This window comes from Neopelma chrysocephalum, unplaced genomic scaffold (assembly GCF_003984885.1).
Source record: "Neopelma chrysocephalum unplaced genomic scaffold, ASM398488v2 Primary Assembly neopelma1_71, whole genome shotgun sequence".
NCBI classification, from domain to species: domain Eukaryota; kingdom Metazoa; phylum Chordata; class Aves; order Passeriformes; family Pipridae; genus Neopelma; species Neopelma chrysocephalum.
The window spans coordinates 2,845,979-2,864,532 of NW_020897731.1; the positions used below are offsets into that span (position 1 = coordinate 2,845,979).

An 18,554-nucleotide genomic window follows, 5' to 3' on the forward strand; every position below is an offset into this window, starting at 1 on the left:
GCAGTCTACCCCATTTCCATCTTGGAATTAATTACATATATTAGTCTTTCAGACCTGTATTTTTCTGCACTTGGAAGTAGCACATTATTTCTATTTTCACAAACACACAAACAAAAGTACAAATCTTCCCAGGGGCCTTTTAATCTCTTACAAACCTCTTGTCTTGCTTCAAATCAAAGGAAGCACACTACATGCATATTTATAGGCATTACAAAAATTAACAACAGTTCTAAGTTTCAAAAAGAAAAAAAAAGCTTGAGTCATTAGTTCTGACCATGTCCATCTAACATCAAAGCAAGACACAGTGACAGCAATAATCAGGAACAATTCACAGCAGCAGTCCTAGAACAGCTACAAGATTAAAAGACACTGTATTTTTGAACAAAACACATCAAAGCACCATGAAAAGGCATAACTAGATAACATTTCCTCACACCCACACCTCAGGTTCTGATACACCACAGCAGATATATGACTGTCCCTTTACTATTTGTTGCTTTGTATGTCAACAAAACAACAGTCTCACCATGGGTGATGTTTAACTCGTTGCCAATTGCCAAGCTCCAGACTTTGCCTCTCACACTCGGGGGAATGCCCTGCCACCACAGCTCTCGAACTTTACGGGAACAACACCTGTTCAAAGAAAAACAGATCATTCTAAGAAATATTTCATTGCCTGATGAATCGCAAATGTGTCCTCCTACCACTGCTGAAGGGATCCCAACCAAAATCAACAGGCCAAGAATGCAATTTGCACACACCCATTCTTTTGTATTATTTTGCTTTGAACTGTGAAGGAAATCTTACTTCCTTCCAAGATAATGGCTTATTTTACAGAGGCACTGCAATCACAGCACCCATAATCTGCAACCACACTTGACCAGCAAAAACCATAGGGAACAAATGAAAAGAAGTCCATACCTATGCTGCTACCTATGCTAAAGACTGGACAGCTCCATGCAGGACTTAATACAGGGACAAGTTATGGAAGTCTCCCCTCTGCCCTCTGTCACCACCCTGCTGTGCAAACAGATGTGCAGCTTCCCACCCATCTTTGCAGCTCTAACCCCCTGGAAAAATGCATGAGGACGTGACAAGGAATAACTTTTAGGGGGGAGCATGAAAGACATTTTAACAGAACACAAGCTCTGAAATGGCTGCAGCTGATGTTCATCAATCTGAGAGCCCAGCAGGAGGAACTGAATAGCACCTAAGCAGCAACAAAAGTGGTAAAACCACAGCAATCCGTTTATTTAAGAGCGGACTCTGAACTAAAATGTGAAATAGTGAACGCATTGGGGAACTTCTGGATTTATAAACCAATAAAGGAAAAGGTGACCTTAGTTTTACGGCAGCCAGAACAGATGCATCCTCAAATACTGAAGACAAATGTGTAAAGACAAATACACAATTTGCTAGGCTTGATTTATTATACTTCAGTTCTCCAGAAATTTCCAACAAATTCTGTCCATATTTTTAACATATATTCTCAGGAAACTGAATTCCACGGTTAAGCAAATTGCAATTTTGAGTACCATTGGTTTATGCTGAATGGATAAATGGTGATTGTATTTGGGGGGGTAAAGGGGTGGCTCTTTTAAGATGACTAGCAAAGACCATGAAGGCAGTTTATCAACTGCCTGTGCTGTCTTTGTACAAAATCTTTTAGCACTTAATATAAATAACTTTTTCCCTATTCCTCTTTTCCATCATTTGATTATCCCAGCAGGTACAACACTCTGTAATTAAAGAGGCTTCATAAACCATACAGGTACTTCAATCTACACTGATATTACTACATGAACAGCTTAAGTAGTGAAGGAAAGCTCATTTCTGATAAATGAATAGTGTTCAAGTATGATGCTTCATGCTTTTACATTCTCTACCACAGATCACTTCCCAGTGCTTCAGTTTCTGATTATCCTGAGCCTTCAATAAAGACAAGTAATAAGATTTAGCACTGTATCACTTCCAGCCACCTTTCAGAAAGACAAGTGTTGTTTATTTTCTTTGTACCTGTCCAAGAGTGACTTTCAAAGAAAAGCTTCCAAGACCATTTAAAATTACGCTTCCTAACTTTGTAACTTCTCTTCAGGATAAAGACTCTGCAATTTTTAATTAAAACTCAGTATAACATACTGTCTTACATAGTTTCCCAGTTGGGCAAGATTTCATTGTTCCATGTTAAAACAGCATTGCCAATGCTGTCTTCCAGTTTACAGCGTTCTTCCAGTTGTTTCTTTCTCTTCTGAGCTTCTTTCAATTCTGCAGAAAAGAAATTTTCTTTTTAAGTTAATGAAACCAGAAACTAAATATTCAGAGTTAGCCATGGCTATACAATCATGTAAAAGCACACCATTTTCACCTAAAATCACTGCTTGAATTCTAAAAATTTCCCACACAGCTAACTAAGCAGTGATGTCAAATGTGAACAAAGAACAAAGTGGAACTATGCACAAGGCTCATTTTCAATGGATGAGACAAAGGGAATTGGATAATATATGGTTTCTTTTACCCTCCAAATCTAACCACACTAGTAATTTTGAATTAGCACCTCTGACAGCCAACAGCCTCACCTAGTAGGACAGGTCAGAGTATTTCCTAAGAAAGCCCCACCCTTAGTTATGTCAGGTTCAAAAACACAGCCCAAATGGATACAAGTTTTGTATCTCATTTTCATAAGTATATTACAATTTAGATATTCTGTCAAAAAATTACATTTTTGATGTTACTTGGCATATGGATCATCTAAATGTCATACATCACAAATGGGAACCTTCAGTTCATTAAAAAGAAAACACTTTACATGTCTAGTTTAGACATATTTTACATTTTTGCATTATCACTCAATGCATCTTCCTGCATCACCAGCTACTACTTTTTCCACTGGCAAAGATGTTGGACATGGATTTACCAAATGCAGGCAGACACAGCAGCACAGTGGAAACACAGGATACACGTGTGCACACACACACTGTCTACAGCATGGGAAGGTACTGACCTGGCAAGTAAAACCAACTGCAGAACAGCAGTACTGTGAACAAGGTCTTTGGAATGAACACATTCTGCCTGATGGGTCCGCTTTAAAGCCCAAGAGAAGCTGTGCCCGAGCAGAACAATCCCAACTGCCTCCAATATTTTCAGCTTTGACACAAGCTTTCAATTTTTCTCTTAACAAAAAGAGGCTATTTACACTCTTTGACCTCCTGACCTCTAAACAACATATCACTCTGTAAATCTGTTCATCTGGAGTGGCTTTAGGGAAAATGGGTTTGTCACAGTATTTATCTGGACAGAATGACACACTCCAGATCTAGTGAAGACAGCACAAGGACCTGGCCCATTGCCTAATCATCCTCTCAATTCTCTCAAGCCACCTACCCTACATGCAAAGAAAGAACAGAGAAACTCCTTGGACTACTAAAGTGGATATACTAAAACAGGAGTCACATGAAATTAAAACTTCACTGGTAGGTGTATGATGTTCAAAATCACAAGAGGACACTTCTATTAGTATGTCAGCTGTAGAAAGCAAGGAAGTCCTGCGTTCATATCACCTTTCCACTGTTCCATACTGTTCAAAGGTCTGGTCGGCTGGAAAAAAATATTTCCAGCAGCTCCCACTGGACGCAAAAATCTCTGTGAGTCCAAATTTCCTCTTACTGCAATGCATGTTTTTAATTAGAAAAGCCAGATGGTCAAAAATACCAGCAGAAGGAAACCACCACTACTGTCACCTCTGCCTCATATGCATGGTACAGTGTTATTAAGATACTTGTGTGAACAATGTCAGACAAGAAATTATGAGCAAAACCCTGGGAAAGCTGTAAATTTTAAGTGAGATATCAAATGAACATAATTGCATACATTTTCCTATGTGGAAAATTATATGTTTATGTACTACAGCTTGAACAGGTTGTTCCCAACATGACACTAACAAATACCCTGCAGTTCTAAGTCTAGTCTTCACTAATTTGACTGACAACCTACTTCACTATAGTAGTAAGTTTTTAAAGCCACAAACAGATGCCAATCATTTATTTAAGAGTTACAGATTAAAAAATTCTTTCCTGCTGGATTCTAGGATTTTTTTTTTTCAGCTTAGGGTAGGGCTTTTCAATGAAACTACCTTTGTTCCTCTCTCTTTGGATTGATACTTCTTTAAAAGGAGGTACAGATCCCCCACATCACAGAGCAACAGACTGACACAAGTGTATTTCAGGTTTAGAAATGCCCTTCACTTTACTTTTCTCCTCTGAAGACAAGAAATTCCATCACCTCTTTTTTTTGCTTGAACCACCATTTCTTCGTACTGTTGTCTGTGTTTCTGAGCTTCTTCTGCTGGTTTTGCAGGGAGGTTCCTTAAATTAAAAAAAAAAATTAAAAAAAGTCAGTATTTAGAGTTGGCATGCCTGTCTAAAGAAAATTCTAGGCACTTCTAAAAGAAAAGCATACACTGCTTCTTCTCAAAATATGCAATCAGTGAGCGGAACAACAGATCCTTGGAAAGAATCTTTTTTTGCCAGAGTCAGCAGAAGAGAAGAACACTGACCAGCTATGACTACTTTTATACATAAAATATGCTGAGTAATTTCCTTATGTTTGGTAATTTCAGCATTTTTATTATTAAACCCACAGGCTGATCTTCATAAAGGATATAAACCAAGCTGATAGTTTTGATTTAAACCGGTAAGATACAGGGCCATACTCTCTCTTACTGTGCACCTCATTTAGGGGTTACATGCACAACTTTCTTTACCCACACGTACTGACTCCCTACCCCAGCTTCCTTTTCCCTCCGCTCTCTGAGACTCCAGTTCTATTTTAAAGGCTTGACTCTTCCCCCTCGTTCCTAGAGCAACAAGTGGCACTGGAGTCATCCTTGATATTGTCCAGTCATCAATACCAACACAACATTTTGATTTGTGATTAAGGCTCTGCCATACAAATACAGGTGTTCATATGTCAGAACACATTACCTTTAAGCTACTCATGTTTGTAATTAACATTACCATAAGTATCTCTTTACAAATACAGGATCACCAAAACATCAAAACAGGAAATGACTAACTATTTTGTTATTCTGTATTGTAGAACACTGTATTTTATTCCTAGGACAGTTTGTATCTTTGGTTAATAGAAAAGCTATGCAAAAATTCACTTTCCTGTGCCTGTCAGGTGTTGCACATCAGGCAGCTGCTTTCCATCAACACAGTCACCACTGAGTGGGTGTCACTATTTACGCAGTCACAGCCACGAAATACAGGCCTATGACAAATCAAGATTTGTTCACATCTTTCTGTTTTTTCAAATCAGGATTGTTACTAGAACAAGGAAAGTAAATTTTCACATTTGTGTCTTTGTTAGGCACAGAAAACAATGCACTCTTTTTCCAGTTTCACTTTTGTAAATTGACCACCATCTTTTTTAAATCCAAGTCTTTAGAAATGGTTCAAGTTAGGGAAAGTTTGGAAAGGAAAACCAATACAGTTTTGCTAACTTAAATTCCACCTCTCCAGTTATCTGCCCTATCTCTTAACATCACCATCATACACGTGAGATGTTCTTTAGTATCTATTAAGATTCAACTAACACTTTTTGGAGTTGAAGCTAGAGGAACTATGGAATATTTACTGATTTTTTTTACTATAAAGTTTTACCTAAATCCTACAATTGAGTGTGAAATCAAGAGCAGCCATTCTGAAAAAAAAATCTCACTGCATTTTTCTTCCAGAAGTCTTAAAGCTTTTTGTCATAGGAAATCAAAAAGAAATTACTTAAAGTCTGATAGGAAAAAAAATAGTATGTAAACTGCAAGCAAACAATTAAAAAAAAGATTCTTTAGAAAGAGTCAGAGGACAGCACTGCTGCCCAGAGCAGTTTTCCCTAGTAGACAAAAGAAATGATGATTCACTTGTCTAGAATCTTAAAAATACCTATTCTGTAGAAGTTCCTCCGTCTATCAACAGTAGGAAAGAAAGCAAAACCTGAACATTCTCCTGTAATGCATCACTAATTCCATCTGTGTGAACACTGTACTTCTCAGATTATCCCACAAGAAAAAAGATTTTTAGCAGACAGGTTTTGAATACAACAGATAAACTAGCATGCTTTGTTTCCAGCTGTACACAATAAAGTCTGCTATAACAAATAATCACTCATGTTGTTCTAGACATCCCGAGGTCTTGCCACATAGTCCATCAGATAAGCCAAAAAGTTATTTATATAACCCTACAACTAGACTACTTTGACATGGGCATTTTTCACACTGTGTTGATGAAAACACAGATCTGTGTTATGCCAGTTCTTCACACCAGTGCACAGCTACAGTAAAAATGCAGACATCATCCCCATAAAGCCAGATAACATTCACAATCACAGACTAAACATGACATAATTTGTGTAATTTAGAAGCAAAACATGGCAAAGCAACTGCCAGTAAACCGCTTTGGAGTCAGTTTGCATATGGAAGAATCTCCTTGCAGTAAAAGAGGTATGAAACAACTTATCAAGTACTTGACAACCTTTAACATGTGATGCTGAACTCACTGCAGAGCAATCACTATTCATGTTTCATTATTTATGGAGGTGTTTTCTTTCTCTGTGTAAACAGGACACTGTATTCGTGCTTCTCAATCTCTTTAGCATGTACAGCTTCATTTTTATGCTTATGTTCTCTCATGGAAAATAAAAATCTCTTATTCATGTTTAAAAGGTAGAATTACTCAAAACTAGAGCTCTGCTCTCTTACTTACCTCCTTTTATAAAAAGCCATTGCTTTTATTATTAAATAAGTTGTCATGGTTTGAGATTGGCCCCCCCCTCGAGAAGAGGGGGACTCAGAGGTGATTGGGTGCCAGGGCAGTGTTCCCTAAGAGCCAATCACCACTCATGTTGTTCGCTTCTGCTCAAAATCATATATACACAGCCCAAGTCCTCAAACTGCCACATAAGGTTCCTTCTGTTTGAATAATTTTTCTCATAATCAACCCACTTCCATATTCACTACTCTGAAAAAAATTCTACTTTAGATTTTAAGTAATCTGTTTAAGTTAGGGTAAGCAAACACACTGAGTTAAAAAAACCTTTACTAGGTTAATTTTAAGGAGACCCTCACTGTGGCACTTTCCAAAACTTACGCTGGTCTGTCCTCTAAAATAAGTGCTGTAGTGGAGAGTGGTTCAAAGTCAAGATTCTTCCTCACATTCTGTTTAGGAGAGAGAGGTTTTTGAGCTCGTCCAGTTTTTTCTTCATATTCCTAGAGAAGAAAAAGACAGGGCAACTTACAAGAGTGGAGAACATCAAGATGATGCACATGAGAATTTAAAATGGGTCTACAAAAGTCTTCAAGACAATGCCTTCACACCTCTACCCTGCTGCAGTCCCTTTAGAGCTTTTCAACTAGAGTAACCTCAGAACTGAAAACAATGGCAAATTTATGTTCAGGAGTGAGTTTTGATGTTTTTTTCATTCTTCCTATTTGTAAAAACATCTTAAGTTCCTCTGGCTGACAGCCTGCTTTTACACAGTACTACTCAGAAGGAGTTTACAAACAGCAGATACTATCTGAGGTATAAAAATAAGACCTATTTAAAATATTTTTCTTTTCATTTACATGGTTTTGAAATTGAAGCCAAAAATGACCACAAGCTGCTAGTCTTAAAATCTCATAGTAAGATTTCTCCCCATGCAGGCTGTTTTCACATGCAACAGTTCAACAATGAAACAAAAAGGAAAAAGAAACAAAAGGTTAAAATCACAGAAAGCCCATCCTTGGTATGATGCCTTACACAACCCTACATTATAGAGCTTGTTAACTTTTGTCTGTAATCAGACACTGACACCCAAGAACAAGACCAGCAAAGAGGCACCAAGGGTCTGGAGCCAGTGCCATATAGAGAGAGCGAGAGGCTTGCTCAGCCTCCAGAGGAAAAGCTTTGCAGGGATCTTTGGCAGACAGCAATAATGGGATGTGGTGAAGGCCAAATACAAGTCTCTGAGGCACTTGTATAAAGAACACAAAGACAATAGGCACAAACTTCTACCAGGGGAATTCTAGTCAAGCACTGGGACAAGTCTCCTGAGATGCAGTAGAACCTCCAGCCTTAAGGGCATTCAAGCTCAAGTGAACGAGCCTCCAGAACCTGGTCTAAACAGACTCAGTTCTGAGAGGGGTGTTAGTCCCTCAGAGGTCCCTCCACTCAATTACTGCCTCACCATGATCTACAGGAGAGGGCTTGGCATTACACATACAATTTTATTTTTATTTTTCCTACAAACACTCGTTTGGAAAAAACAACATAGTAAAACCATGACCTAATAGGATAAACCAACCTTTACACAGCTTCCATCTACTCCACTGCTTGAAGTACTATAGCAAACATTAGGTATGCAAAGTATCAGTGATGTACAAACAACAAACACGGTCAAACAGTCCTATGGAAAAACCACATCTACAATAATAGTTACGTCTACATTCAACTTTATAATGATTTTTGCCACTTCCAAAACTCAAGGGCTTTCATGCACAGTTTTTTTCTATAATTTCTACTGAAATTTAAAAAAAAAAGAAAAAAGATAAACGAGTACTATGAATGTGTTATGAATAGGGTTCCAGCCACAGACTTCTCCCTGTCAGCACAAAGACCACCTCAGACGCTACTGCTTGCTTACTCTCAACCTGTCAATTACGTCAAAGCCTCCTTGGGCAAGAGATCCAACCTTTCCAACACAATCAGAACAGCCCGGATCATTCAGCAACTAAAATGGGACCCCTATCACTTCTAGAAAGGCCTGCTCCTCCAACCCTACCTTAAAAAAAAGGATGGACGAAAACCAGACATAAGTGAAGAACAACACAACCTTAATATTCTACTTTATGTTGTACAGTTCAATTCTAGCTCAAGTTAGTTCTGTGGGACTCATGGGTGCAGGTCTGTGCAGCCCTTGGGACACAAAAATCCCACTTTTTCCTTGTGTGTTAACTGGGCACTGCCTCAACAATCAATCCTATGATGCCAGCACTGCTGCGATGGGAAACATGGTCATGAATTTGGAATGTCTGGCTCATTAATGCCAGCTAATACTGCTATGCATGACATCAGTTTGCAAACCAGGAAAAGAACCAAGAAAAATGTATTTAAACTTAGCTTTGTCAAATAAAGGGATGGTGCTCACACTGACAAAGCTGTTCACTAAAAATACCCTCCAGAGAGAAAATAAGCAAAGAAATATTGTAACAGAGGTACTGTGATCAAGAGCATATTCAGAAAGCACAGGCACTGGTCTTAAACTACTCACTTGCATTAGCAAGGAGGTGATAGTGACCAGCGTGTGAGAGCACCATCAAAATGTGCTTCAGCTGCACCAGCTGCAGAGTAAATCCGCTGTGCTGACAGCAATGAAGCAAATGGCTATTCCTTCTCTCCATTTCTATTAGGTGACTGAGTTTTTTCATGAGCCCTTTCTCACAAATTAACATAGTCAAATATTAATCTCTATTACTGCTTCCACAGACAAGGTGAACCTTGTGCCTAAATCTAACATCTTTACTCTTTTGAGACACTGCTAGTGAAAGAAAAACCATCCAGCATCCACAAGGAACTGTTAATATGCAGAAATCATCATATATTGATCTTCCTAAAGCATCTCAGAACTTGACATTAAAATATATGCACCAATGCTTATTCCAGTACAAGTTCCAGAAAAGCTGCTTAATTTTGGCTTAGGAAAATTATTTTCAGAGTCTCCTTTCACTGAAAACCAACTGGAGAGCAAAATTGCTTTGGGAAGGTGAGAAACAATGCCCACACTGGGGATTTTCTTCTGAACAGCAGAATTAATTTGGAAATCTCTTTCAGCTAAGCACAAAGTTTCCCAGACCAGCACTACACTCCATATAATTCAAGAATTTCTTGGTTAAGAAGACATTTTATTTTTGAATGTGGGTGGCTAGTTACAGTATTAGCACATCAGTACAGCTACTCAAAGCACTCAAAAGCCCACCCTCCATTTCAGCAAGTATTCACTGATGTGTTCCACTCAGCACTATCCTACAGTAAAGAAGCCAGACCAGCACAAAAATGGGAGTGGCACATTTTATGAGATTACAAGTATGATTCCTTTGTAGTAATTTTATCCTTTTCAGTGGTAGCCAAACATGAATAAAAATGTCTGAGGATGACATTATCTACAAGACTGTTTTTTAATCAGGTAAAATAATAAAAAAACCCAACCAAACAAAAAACTCTTCCCCACTTCCCCCAAAAAACCAAGAACACAAAAACCAAAGCCCCCAAAATTCACAGAAGACAAAAGCTTATGAAAATTATCTTTTACTCTAGTAAGAAGAGAATGCAATTTCAAACAGAGCACAGCATATGATACAGTAATGAAACACACTGAAGCCTTCACAAACTCATATTAAGACTATCTGCTGACTGAGCAAGCAGAAGTATTTGCACATACAGGCATACTGCAATAGGCTGAACCACACAATAGCTCATTTTAAGCTTTGGTTTTTGTGTTGTTTTTTTTTTTTAAGCCAGACTCAAATCTCTCACAGGTACAAATAATTCAGCATCTGTTTAAATCCTATACTATAATTAGGGGTTACTAACCTGACACGGTTGCAAGCTAATTTTAGGACCAACTCTGGATGAGCTGACCGTTTACAATTTAGAATACATCCTTATCACTGAGATCACTTAGGCTTCCTTCCAGGTTTCGTCTTTACCTGTTTACAAGAGCTGAACTAGGGTTTGAAGATGTTCTGTAAGAGCGTGCTGTCGATTAAAGCACTGATTTAAATAATCCAAACCAAACAAAGAAAACCCACAGAAACACCCTTCCCGAAAGCAAGTTTAATTCCCGGTGGAACCTGGCAGCTTTGCAGTTCAGATGCAAGAAGCTCCAGTCGTGATGATCCCCCGTGAGTCTTCAAGAAGGAGAACCCAACCTACAAAGGGATCCTCAACCATCCCTACGGAGGCGCAAATAACCCACCAGAACACAGGGCAAGTGCTGAACGACCAACTGCGCTACCCGGGAGAGCGCCGTGGGACTTCCCGCACGCCCTGAGCCTCCCCGGGCACCACGGCACGGCAGAACTGAACCTACAATAACACAGACTGCTCTATCAAGGTCATCTTGTTCTGGCCCTGCGTGTTTAAAGGCAGCCACTCTGCTACGGAGCCGAGTATGAAATATTCATGCCGGGCGCCGGAGCGGCAGACACGGTGCTGCCGGGCTGGGGCTGCCGGGCAGGGGGATGGCTGCTACCCCGGGACACTCCCGGGGGTGGCTCCCAGCCCGCAGCTCCCACGCTCCGGCACCGCGAGCCCCCGGCGGGGTCTCGCCTCGCACAAAGGGGATTCCCCTTTCCCGAGAAGTTGATTCTCTCTCGAACCCGGCGAGGCGACTGAAAAGCGGGCAAGGCCGGGTCCCCCGACCCGCGTTCGAGTCCGCGCCCGCCCCGACCCCCGAGTCCCGCCCGGCCCGCCCCGCTCACCATGAACGCTGCGGTCCCTCAGAGGCGGCGGCGCCGGAGCCCCATTGCCCGCCGCGCTCCGCGGGCCTGGCTCCCGCCGCCCGGGCCCGCACGGCCTCGCGGGCCGCCCCCCCCGGGCCGCCCTCCGCGGGTGGGTCCGGCCGGGCCGGCCCGCCCCGCCAGCAGCGCTAATCACCCGCGGGGCCGCCGCACACCGTCACCATCGCTGCTCCCGCCCCGCCCAGCGCTGCCTGGGCACGCTCGGCCCCGCCCGGCACACGCCGCCCGCCTCCCGCACCGCCCCGGCAGCGCTGCCCTGCCCGGGATGCGGGCCCGTGACGGATAACCCGAACCTCGCACAGGCTCCTGAGCATCAGCCGCAGCCTTTGTCTGCCCAGAATTACATGTGCTGGGTTAGGACGCAGCTGCATTCCTGATACACTGGCATCTCTCTCGATTGGTTTCCCACACAGGCGCTTCCCATCCCCTCGTCCCTGGTCCCTGGCTCCAGCCAGGCGTTTGCTGGTACCGAGTCCGATACTGTGCCTTGCTGAGACAGCCTCCGAAACAGTCCTCAGTGCAAGACCAGCTAAAACTCACCAGCCCTTAAACCAGTGCCGAAGGAAAAGCAGCAGCTTTATGCTGAAATACTTCTTACAGCATAAATACCTTTTCAGTACCACTCATGCTCTCTCCACCTGAAACAGCTGTAAAAGATACAATATATAAACCCATTCCACAGTTCTGACAACTTTCACATCACATCTTAATCAATATTTTGCCTCAATCTAGATTAATTAAGCTTGCTACTATTCCTTTGTCGAAAAGCTCTTTTACTTAACTTAGGGGAGAGACCCAAGTTGGGTAGACTTGCATTTTATCGTATTACCTATTCACCTGCAACTGTTGTCCTTTTCTCAGCCCTGTACTAAGGATTTCATTTTCCTGAATTTCACTATGGTTTGCATCTGCCAGGTGGAATTGTTCATGGCCTTTATCAAGGCCTGATCCTGAAGCCCAAAATGAGCAGCAAGGACTGACCTGAAAACAACCAGTCACTCATCTATTCTGCTTTCAAAGGGTGGCTTTGCAAAAGTTGAGATAATTTATTTTCTCAGAATTGCCAGGTGTTATATCACTATTGTTTTCAACCTGTGACTTCACATCTATTTCATGGATGCACTGATACCTCACCAAATGTGGAACAGCTCACTGTTTAAAAGTATCTAGGCTTCATTTCCACACATCCCCCAATTAGTTACAGACATTTGACATCCAAGCATCCAGTGTCAGAGCACAAATTATCACAATGGCAAGTCACCATACCTCATGGAAAGCACTACAGCCTCCAGGGCTAATGCTTTATCTCATGAACTATCTGAAGCAGTAAGTTATCACGCATATTAAAAAACATTCACGTAAAGATACAGATATTAACACGGAAAAAAAGCAGATCACAAGAAAAAGCACCCTCAGGTGGTACATCCTGTGGTAGATCTCTGTGCTGTCACAGGCTGAAAACAGAATGATATTGCAGCTCTTCTGCAAAGCACTGACCAGGAGAGAGGGATGCCTGGTGACACGGGAAAATACTTGTGTGGGGTGAAAAGCAAAGTACTCCCTGCAATCAGACCACAGCTGGCCACGTTACACACGTAGTTTGTAGCAGCTACTATTTTTAGGCTGCCACAATTATAACAGTACCTGAGGCTACTCAAATAAGTTATGTGCAAGCTTTAATTACATTTTTTTTTTACTGGAATTCTCACTTCACTCAGCATATGAGACAGGATTGCACAAGCAAAACTATTTTTTCCCTAGTTTCAGTCTGACCGCTACCTAAATAGTGCTTCAGTGTTCCCTTCCACTGTTTCATAGCTGCCTACTGCATGTCTACCTGCAATCTCTTACCTTTTATAAATAGTTTATCAGACAAATTTCAGCTGGTGCACACCCAACACTTCACTGCCCTCACCCCCCAACCCCTCACACCACTTTTTGTGCCACCATTAAGCAGCTGTGTGACTGTTCCAGGCTCACTAGCTTGGAGAAATGATACTGCCGAAAACAAACGCTCTGTTCTGTTGAATTAGTCTGTTTACTGTAACACTGTGGGGTGATGTTAATGTCAAAGGAAAAAGAAGGAAAGTGAGCATGCAGCACAACTGTTTCTTTCAGAAGTTTAACTGAAATCAGATCATGAAACTTGTAGATGACCTTTGGGGCTGGGAAACTAAGATCTGATTCTTGATGTGGCACTGGGCCACAAATAAGTCATTTTAATGGAGACTCTTATGTATAGAATAATCAAAGAGACTTTAAGGAGACTGACACCTCAGGCAAAAATCAGATTATGAGAATATAATTCAAAACTTAACAAACAGAATACAAACTGCTGATCTCAGATATTAAACTTTCAAAACAACTCCTTCGGAAGCTTTTTATATAACTTCAAAACCAGTACAGAACTATTCTGAAATGCAGTTAATTTATTAGTTACTGATCTAACAACCTGAGAAATCTGAATTGCCCACTCAACCTGGACACTTTGCCAGAGCGATCTGGCAAGCTCTATGATTAAGTAATGGTTCAAGAACCATCATCCCTACTTGCTTTACCCAGTTTTCTGTCTCTATACATGTTTAATCCTCCCATGTTATAGAAGGATACCTGAGCAGAAGATAGCAATGAGGCGACAGAATTTGATGGAAATAACATGTGTGAAGTTTTATCTTCCACCAGGATATCCTTCTCCTTTTTAGCACCACAGTGTTCTTCTGTTCCATATTTAACAAATTAGGAATGCTTAAGCAATATAAGAAGATACTATGGTCAGTTCATGAGGAAAACCTCACACTATTTTTAGGCATCATTTCAAGTGCTCTGAAATTTCCCTCTTTTCCCCTGAGAAGTGTCTACTTCTCCCATCCAATTATGGGTGATATGGAACTTGGGCTGGCAACTGTCATCCCACACAATCACACTGAAGTTAAGTGAAAAAAACAATCCATGCATCTTCCAGAAAGTTGAGAAAGAATGAGAAGCCACATACTCAGTCCTGTGCTTCAGCCACTGGACTAATTTAACAATTTTTCCATATACATATTTTTATAACATGACATTTTGAGCAACAGAGGCATCAAATTAAGGAACATTTATAACTTAAGCATAGATAAGGCCAAGTTAGGTCTTCCAAGAAAGAATAACAGTTTGTTCCAAGAAAGAACAACAGTTTGCTGTTTTGAAGTCTGTTGCCTCTAATCATTCATTGTGCTTGTATCAGATGTTTCTCACCCTCAGGGTTCACATTTCATTTGCACTGTAGGTAAATAATTTAAGTGTTTTTTGGTTCACAGAGAGTGACATGTTTCATTAAAAAAAAAAAAGGAAGGAACAGAAAATAGATCCCTCTATTTGAAGGGATCTCAGAGACAAAGCAGACCTATGAACCATGAGAGACATATCTATGAACCCTGCAGCTTAAGAACAGCTATTTATTGTCAAATATGGGATCTTCAATCAGATTGAGCCGCGTCTGGTTCCAAGTGACTCCAACGTGAGTCACAGTAACAAAAAAAACCCCAACACCCTACTGCTTAGAACACTGCAAAGGACACAATTTAATCTGCATATAGAAACGTGCACAGTTTCCCTATATACTGACACTATCTGGTACACTGCAGCATCAATCAAATGGAAACATCTGCAAGAAAGGCCTCCAGCAGGGCAAGCATCTGCTAAATGCTTGAGAAAGAGAATACACGCTAGACGGTTATTTTACTTTTATTTTTTGTGAACATCTGCCAGAATAAAATGCTATCAACAGCTGCTTTCAGCATATCCCTTAAATGTCACTTCCAGGGACTGGGATTCCAATGGATATAGACTTCATGCAAAAACATGATTTTACATAATCTGTACACACACTCACTGATCTTTCCACCTTAATTATCCACACAGCCTCGGCAACATACCCTTCCAAATAGTCTCTCAGCAACTTTTTCGTCTGACATTTCACATTAGTGCTGATGTTGCAGGGGAAAACTTACCTTTCCTATCTAGTATCAAATAACACACTCTTCAGTCTGGCTGAAGATCATGTTGGAACTGGCCCCCTCATTCTGAGTGAGACGCAGAAATAAAAAGTCTCTCCATGCCACATCAGCTTGATGCTGATGCCATTCTGAAACGGCCAAAGAACCAGGTTAACTCTGGTATACAGAAAAAGAGTCACAGGAACGCGGTATTTCATCTTGCAAGTTCTCAAATCAGTTGCAAATACAACCTCAAATACTTGTAAACTTTGACACAGCCTAGAATTCACCCAGGAATGCCACTGGCTTCGCAATGCACAACAACTTGCATTATTATGCTGTTCAGATGCCCACCACAGCACACAGTCACTATTCTTGTTTGCAAACAGCTGTCTGTGTAGGTAAGTATGGGCACACTAGTACTTAGCTCCGTGACTTCAGTACATATAACGAACTAGTGTAGGGAAAAGTACTTCACTTGATACTTTTAACCATATTCTACTTCTCCCCTGTTTTCAAATCCCTTTGCTAGTTTCTATTCTGCTTTGTCATCAAGATTTGGCCATCTCTAAGGGTCTCTGACCTCTTCAAGTTTGATACTTGTCTGCTCTTCGAAATTATAGAAAGGCAAGGCAATGAGTCTACTGCACTAAAGCCTCTGAGTGGATTTTTGCATCTATGTTTGCTTCTCTAATCCCTGAAATTACCCTTGAAGACGTTACTGGGTGCCAATTTCTTACATGTCTAATAAAAGCTTATTTTATACTCATATTGATGGTGTGCTCCATATTCTCTCTCATCACCTGCCCAGTCTCATAGACCCTTGTGCATTCTGTTTAATTTTACAAAAAAACTATATCAAAATGTAAATTTTCCTGAATATAATCTTTACAACTTAAGGTTCAGTCTTGAGAAGAAGAAATTGTAGCTTTTCAAAGCTACACACAAACATAAATACAGTATATAAAGGAATGCAACATACTTTCATAGTGTGCCTTAAAGCAATGACTATTTTCAGGCTTTAATATTCATGAAACTGTTTCCACTGAACTTTGTCATGCTCAAGTGACAACTTCTCAATAGAGCACAAGAAAATTATGTGGAAATTACTACAGGCACAGAAAAATTGTAACAAAATCAAGTAAAAAAAATCAGATCAAGAGTCCCCTGAGAGAGAAAAGAACACAAAATTTGCTGGTCTTTCTTCAGAAAGACACTTAGTGAAAAAGCACCAGTCTGGCTTTTTAAAGTCCTTATACTCGTATCTTCAGGGTTTCCAGTAACACACGTACAATAACTCCATTCATTTTGTAGAGCCAAAGAACATCAGTTTTGTTTGTTGTTGCTAGTGAGCATGGTAAGAGTTAGCCTTTCAAAACCTCCACCTACCCCATTCTTTAATTTTAGATGAAGTTCGAGATGTATAAACTGGAAGACAGACAAAGAAAACCTTTGGGTCGGGTTTCTTGGAAACTTGCTTCTGCTTAACACAAAAATAGCACACTGAAGTCTCACAAAGCTTTCTCAATTTTACATGTCAGCAGTGGAAGGTTCTAGTCTCCTGTTAGAATAGGCAGTTCCACCACAGTATTCAGGGGCCAACACACCTGCCTTTAAGGATTTGCTTTGCTTCACAGAAAGGCTTTGCCAAGTGTTTGTGCAATGCAACAGTCAAAGGCACGTGCTGTTATTTCCAGGCTTGCTCTCTAAAGGCATCTATTTTCATTCAAAAACCCATGGGGGGGAAGTCTGAAAGCCTCCCGTGTGTTGCCAGGGGAAGGTCACTGCATGGAAAAAACTTACTGACTATACAAAGATATAGGTGTCTAAGCATCTATCTCTCAGCACTGGCAGACACACAAACGCCAGCTGCATGTTGGATGTCATTTAACACAAATGAGAGCAAGTTTCCACCGATGTATCAGCTCTCCTGAAAAGTTGTATCCCTTGGCCTTGAAATTTTGGGGTTAGAAAGAGCTATGTACTTCATACTCAAAAGTCAATCATTTTCCCATGAATTTGTGGCTTCCTGCATTTAAAAATAGTCTTGTGCTATGAGAATTCATATTCCATCTAGTGCTAAGTATCAACTTGGGCTACAAAGTAACAGTCTGAATTGAGCCAGACAAACTGGACAACTTCAAACTTAACTGCACTTCCCCCCAAAACCTCCCACTGGCATTGAAACAGATCCTTCAGTAGAGACCACCAGCTGACATTGTAACTGCAATAACAACTAACAAAGCTTATACTTCTTTCGATGTAGTATCTTTATTCCTGAAAGCAGATACCTATCCTTAAATACCCCCTGTTACACCACTTTAGGATCCCTCCAGCTTCTAGGGTTTTCGACTCATACAATTTACAAGTAGTTTTAAAGAACGATAAAGCGAAAATAAAAGCTTTAAAACCTCTCACTTCCTTTCAAAAATACTTTGTAGCCTGTCACAGCTATTTAAACTGGTACTCAAAGCTTATTATTTTCTATTAGTGTGATGCTTGAAACATATTCTGTGCTTTCACATGTTCTTAACATAAGGGGGAAAGTTCCAATAGCATCAAAAGCTGCACTTTGGCAGCTAGACTCTGCTAGATTATGATACCTGGCTGGGTCATATTACATTCTTTTATTATTAAAATACTCCTGAACAACCCTCCTGCCATAGTATTAAATTACCCTTTCATTTAGTGTGGATGGAAGATAGTACTCTTGCTTTATCTGTTTACATATGATAGTAGATTTGTTTGAGGCAGGTAATTTTCAAGACAGGACAAGGGCAACCACCTCTTTGTAGATTAATACAGTCTACTGGAATTGCTAAATAATCTATTTAGTACAATTCTCGTTGGGGAAAAAGAAAAGGTTTCTTAGGACTTCATCAGTGACAAAACAGGTTTCCTCTCTTATTTTCATTTACTTTCACAAAAATTAGACGCCCTTTACGCATGGTTACAATAAAATAAAAACATTTGTGAGTGGATCAGAAGGAAAGACATGAAAGAGCAATGTATTAAGGCAACTTTCAAGTTTT

General features: G+C 40.4%; 1 protein-coding gene across 6 annotated transcripts in view; it reads right to left on the minus strand.

The window, feature by feature from the left end:
- Nucleotides 1–18,554, minus strand: part of TBC1D14 (TBC1 domain family member 14) — a 67,226-nt gene that overhangs the window by 19,626 nt on the left and 29,046 nt on the right. For 5 of the 6 annotated variants that reach the window (XM_027686379.1, XM_027686380.1, XM_027686385.1 and 2 more), the window contains 4 exons: nucleotides 7,140–7,258; nucleotides 4,279–4,361; nucleotides 2,148–2,265; nucleotides 527–633 (listed from right to left, as the gene is read on the minus strand). In XM_027686379.1, the coding sequence (XP_027542180.1) occupies nucleotides 527–633; nucleotides 2,148–2,265; nucleotides 4,279–4,361; nucleotides 7,140–7,258 (427 nt within the window). Of the gene's footprint in view, nucleotides 1–526; nucleotides 634–2,147; nucleotides 2,266–4,278; nucleotides 4,362–7,139; nucleotides 7,259–11,509; nucleotides 11,631–18,554 lie in introns of those variants that run through there. The other variant, XM_027686384.1, reaches the window with a different exon arrangement.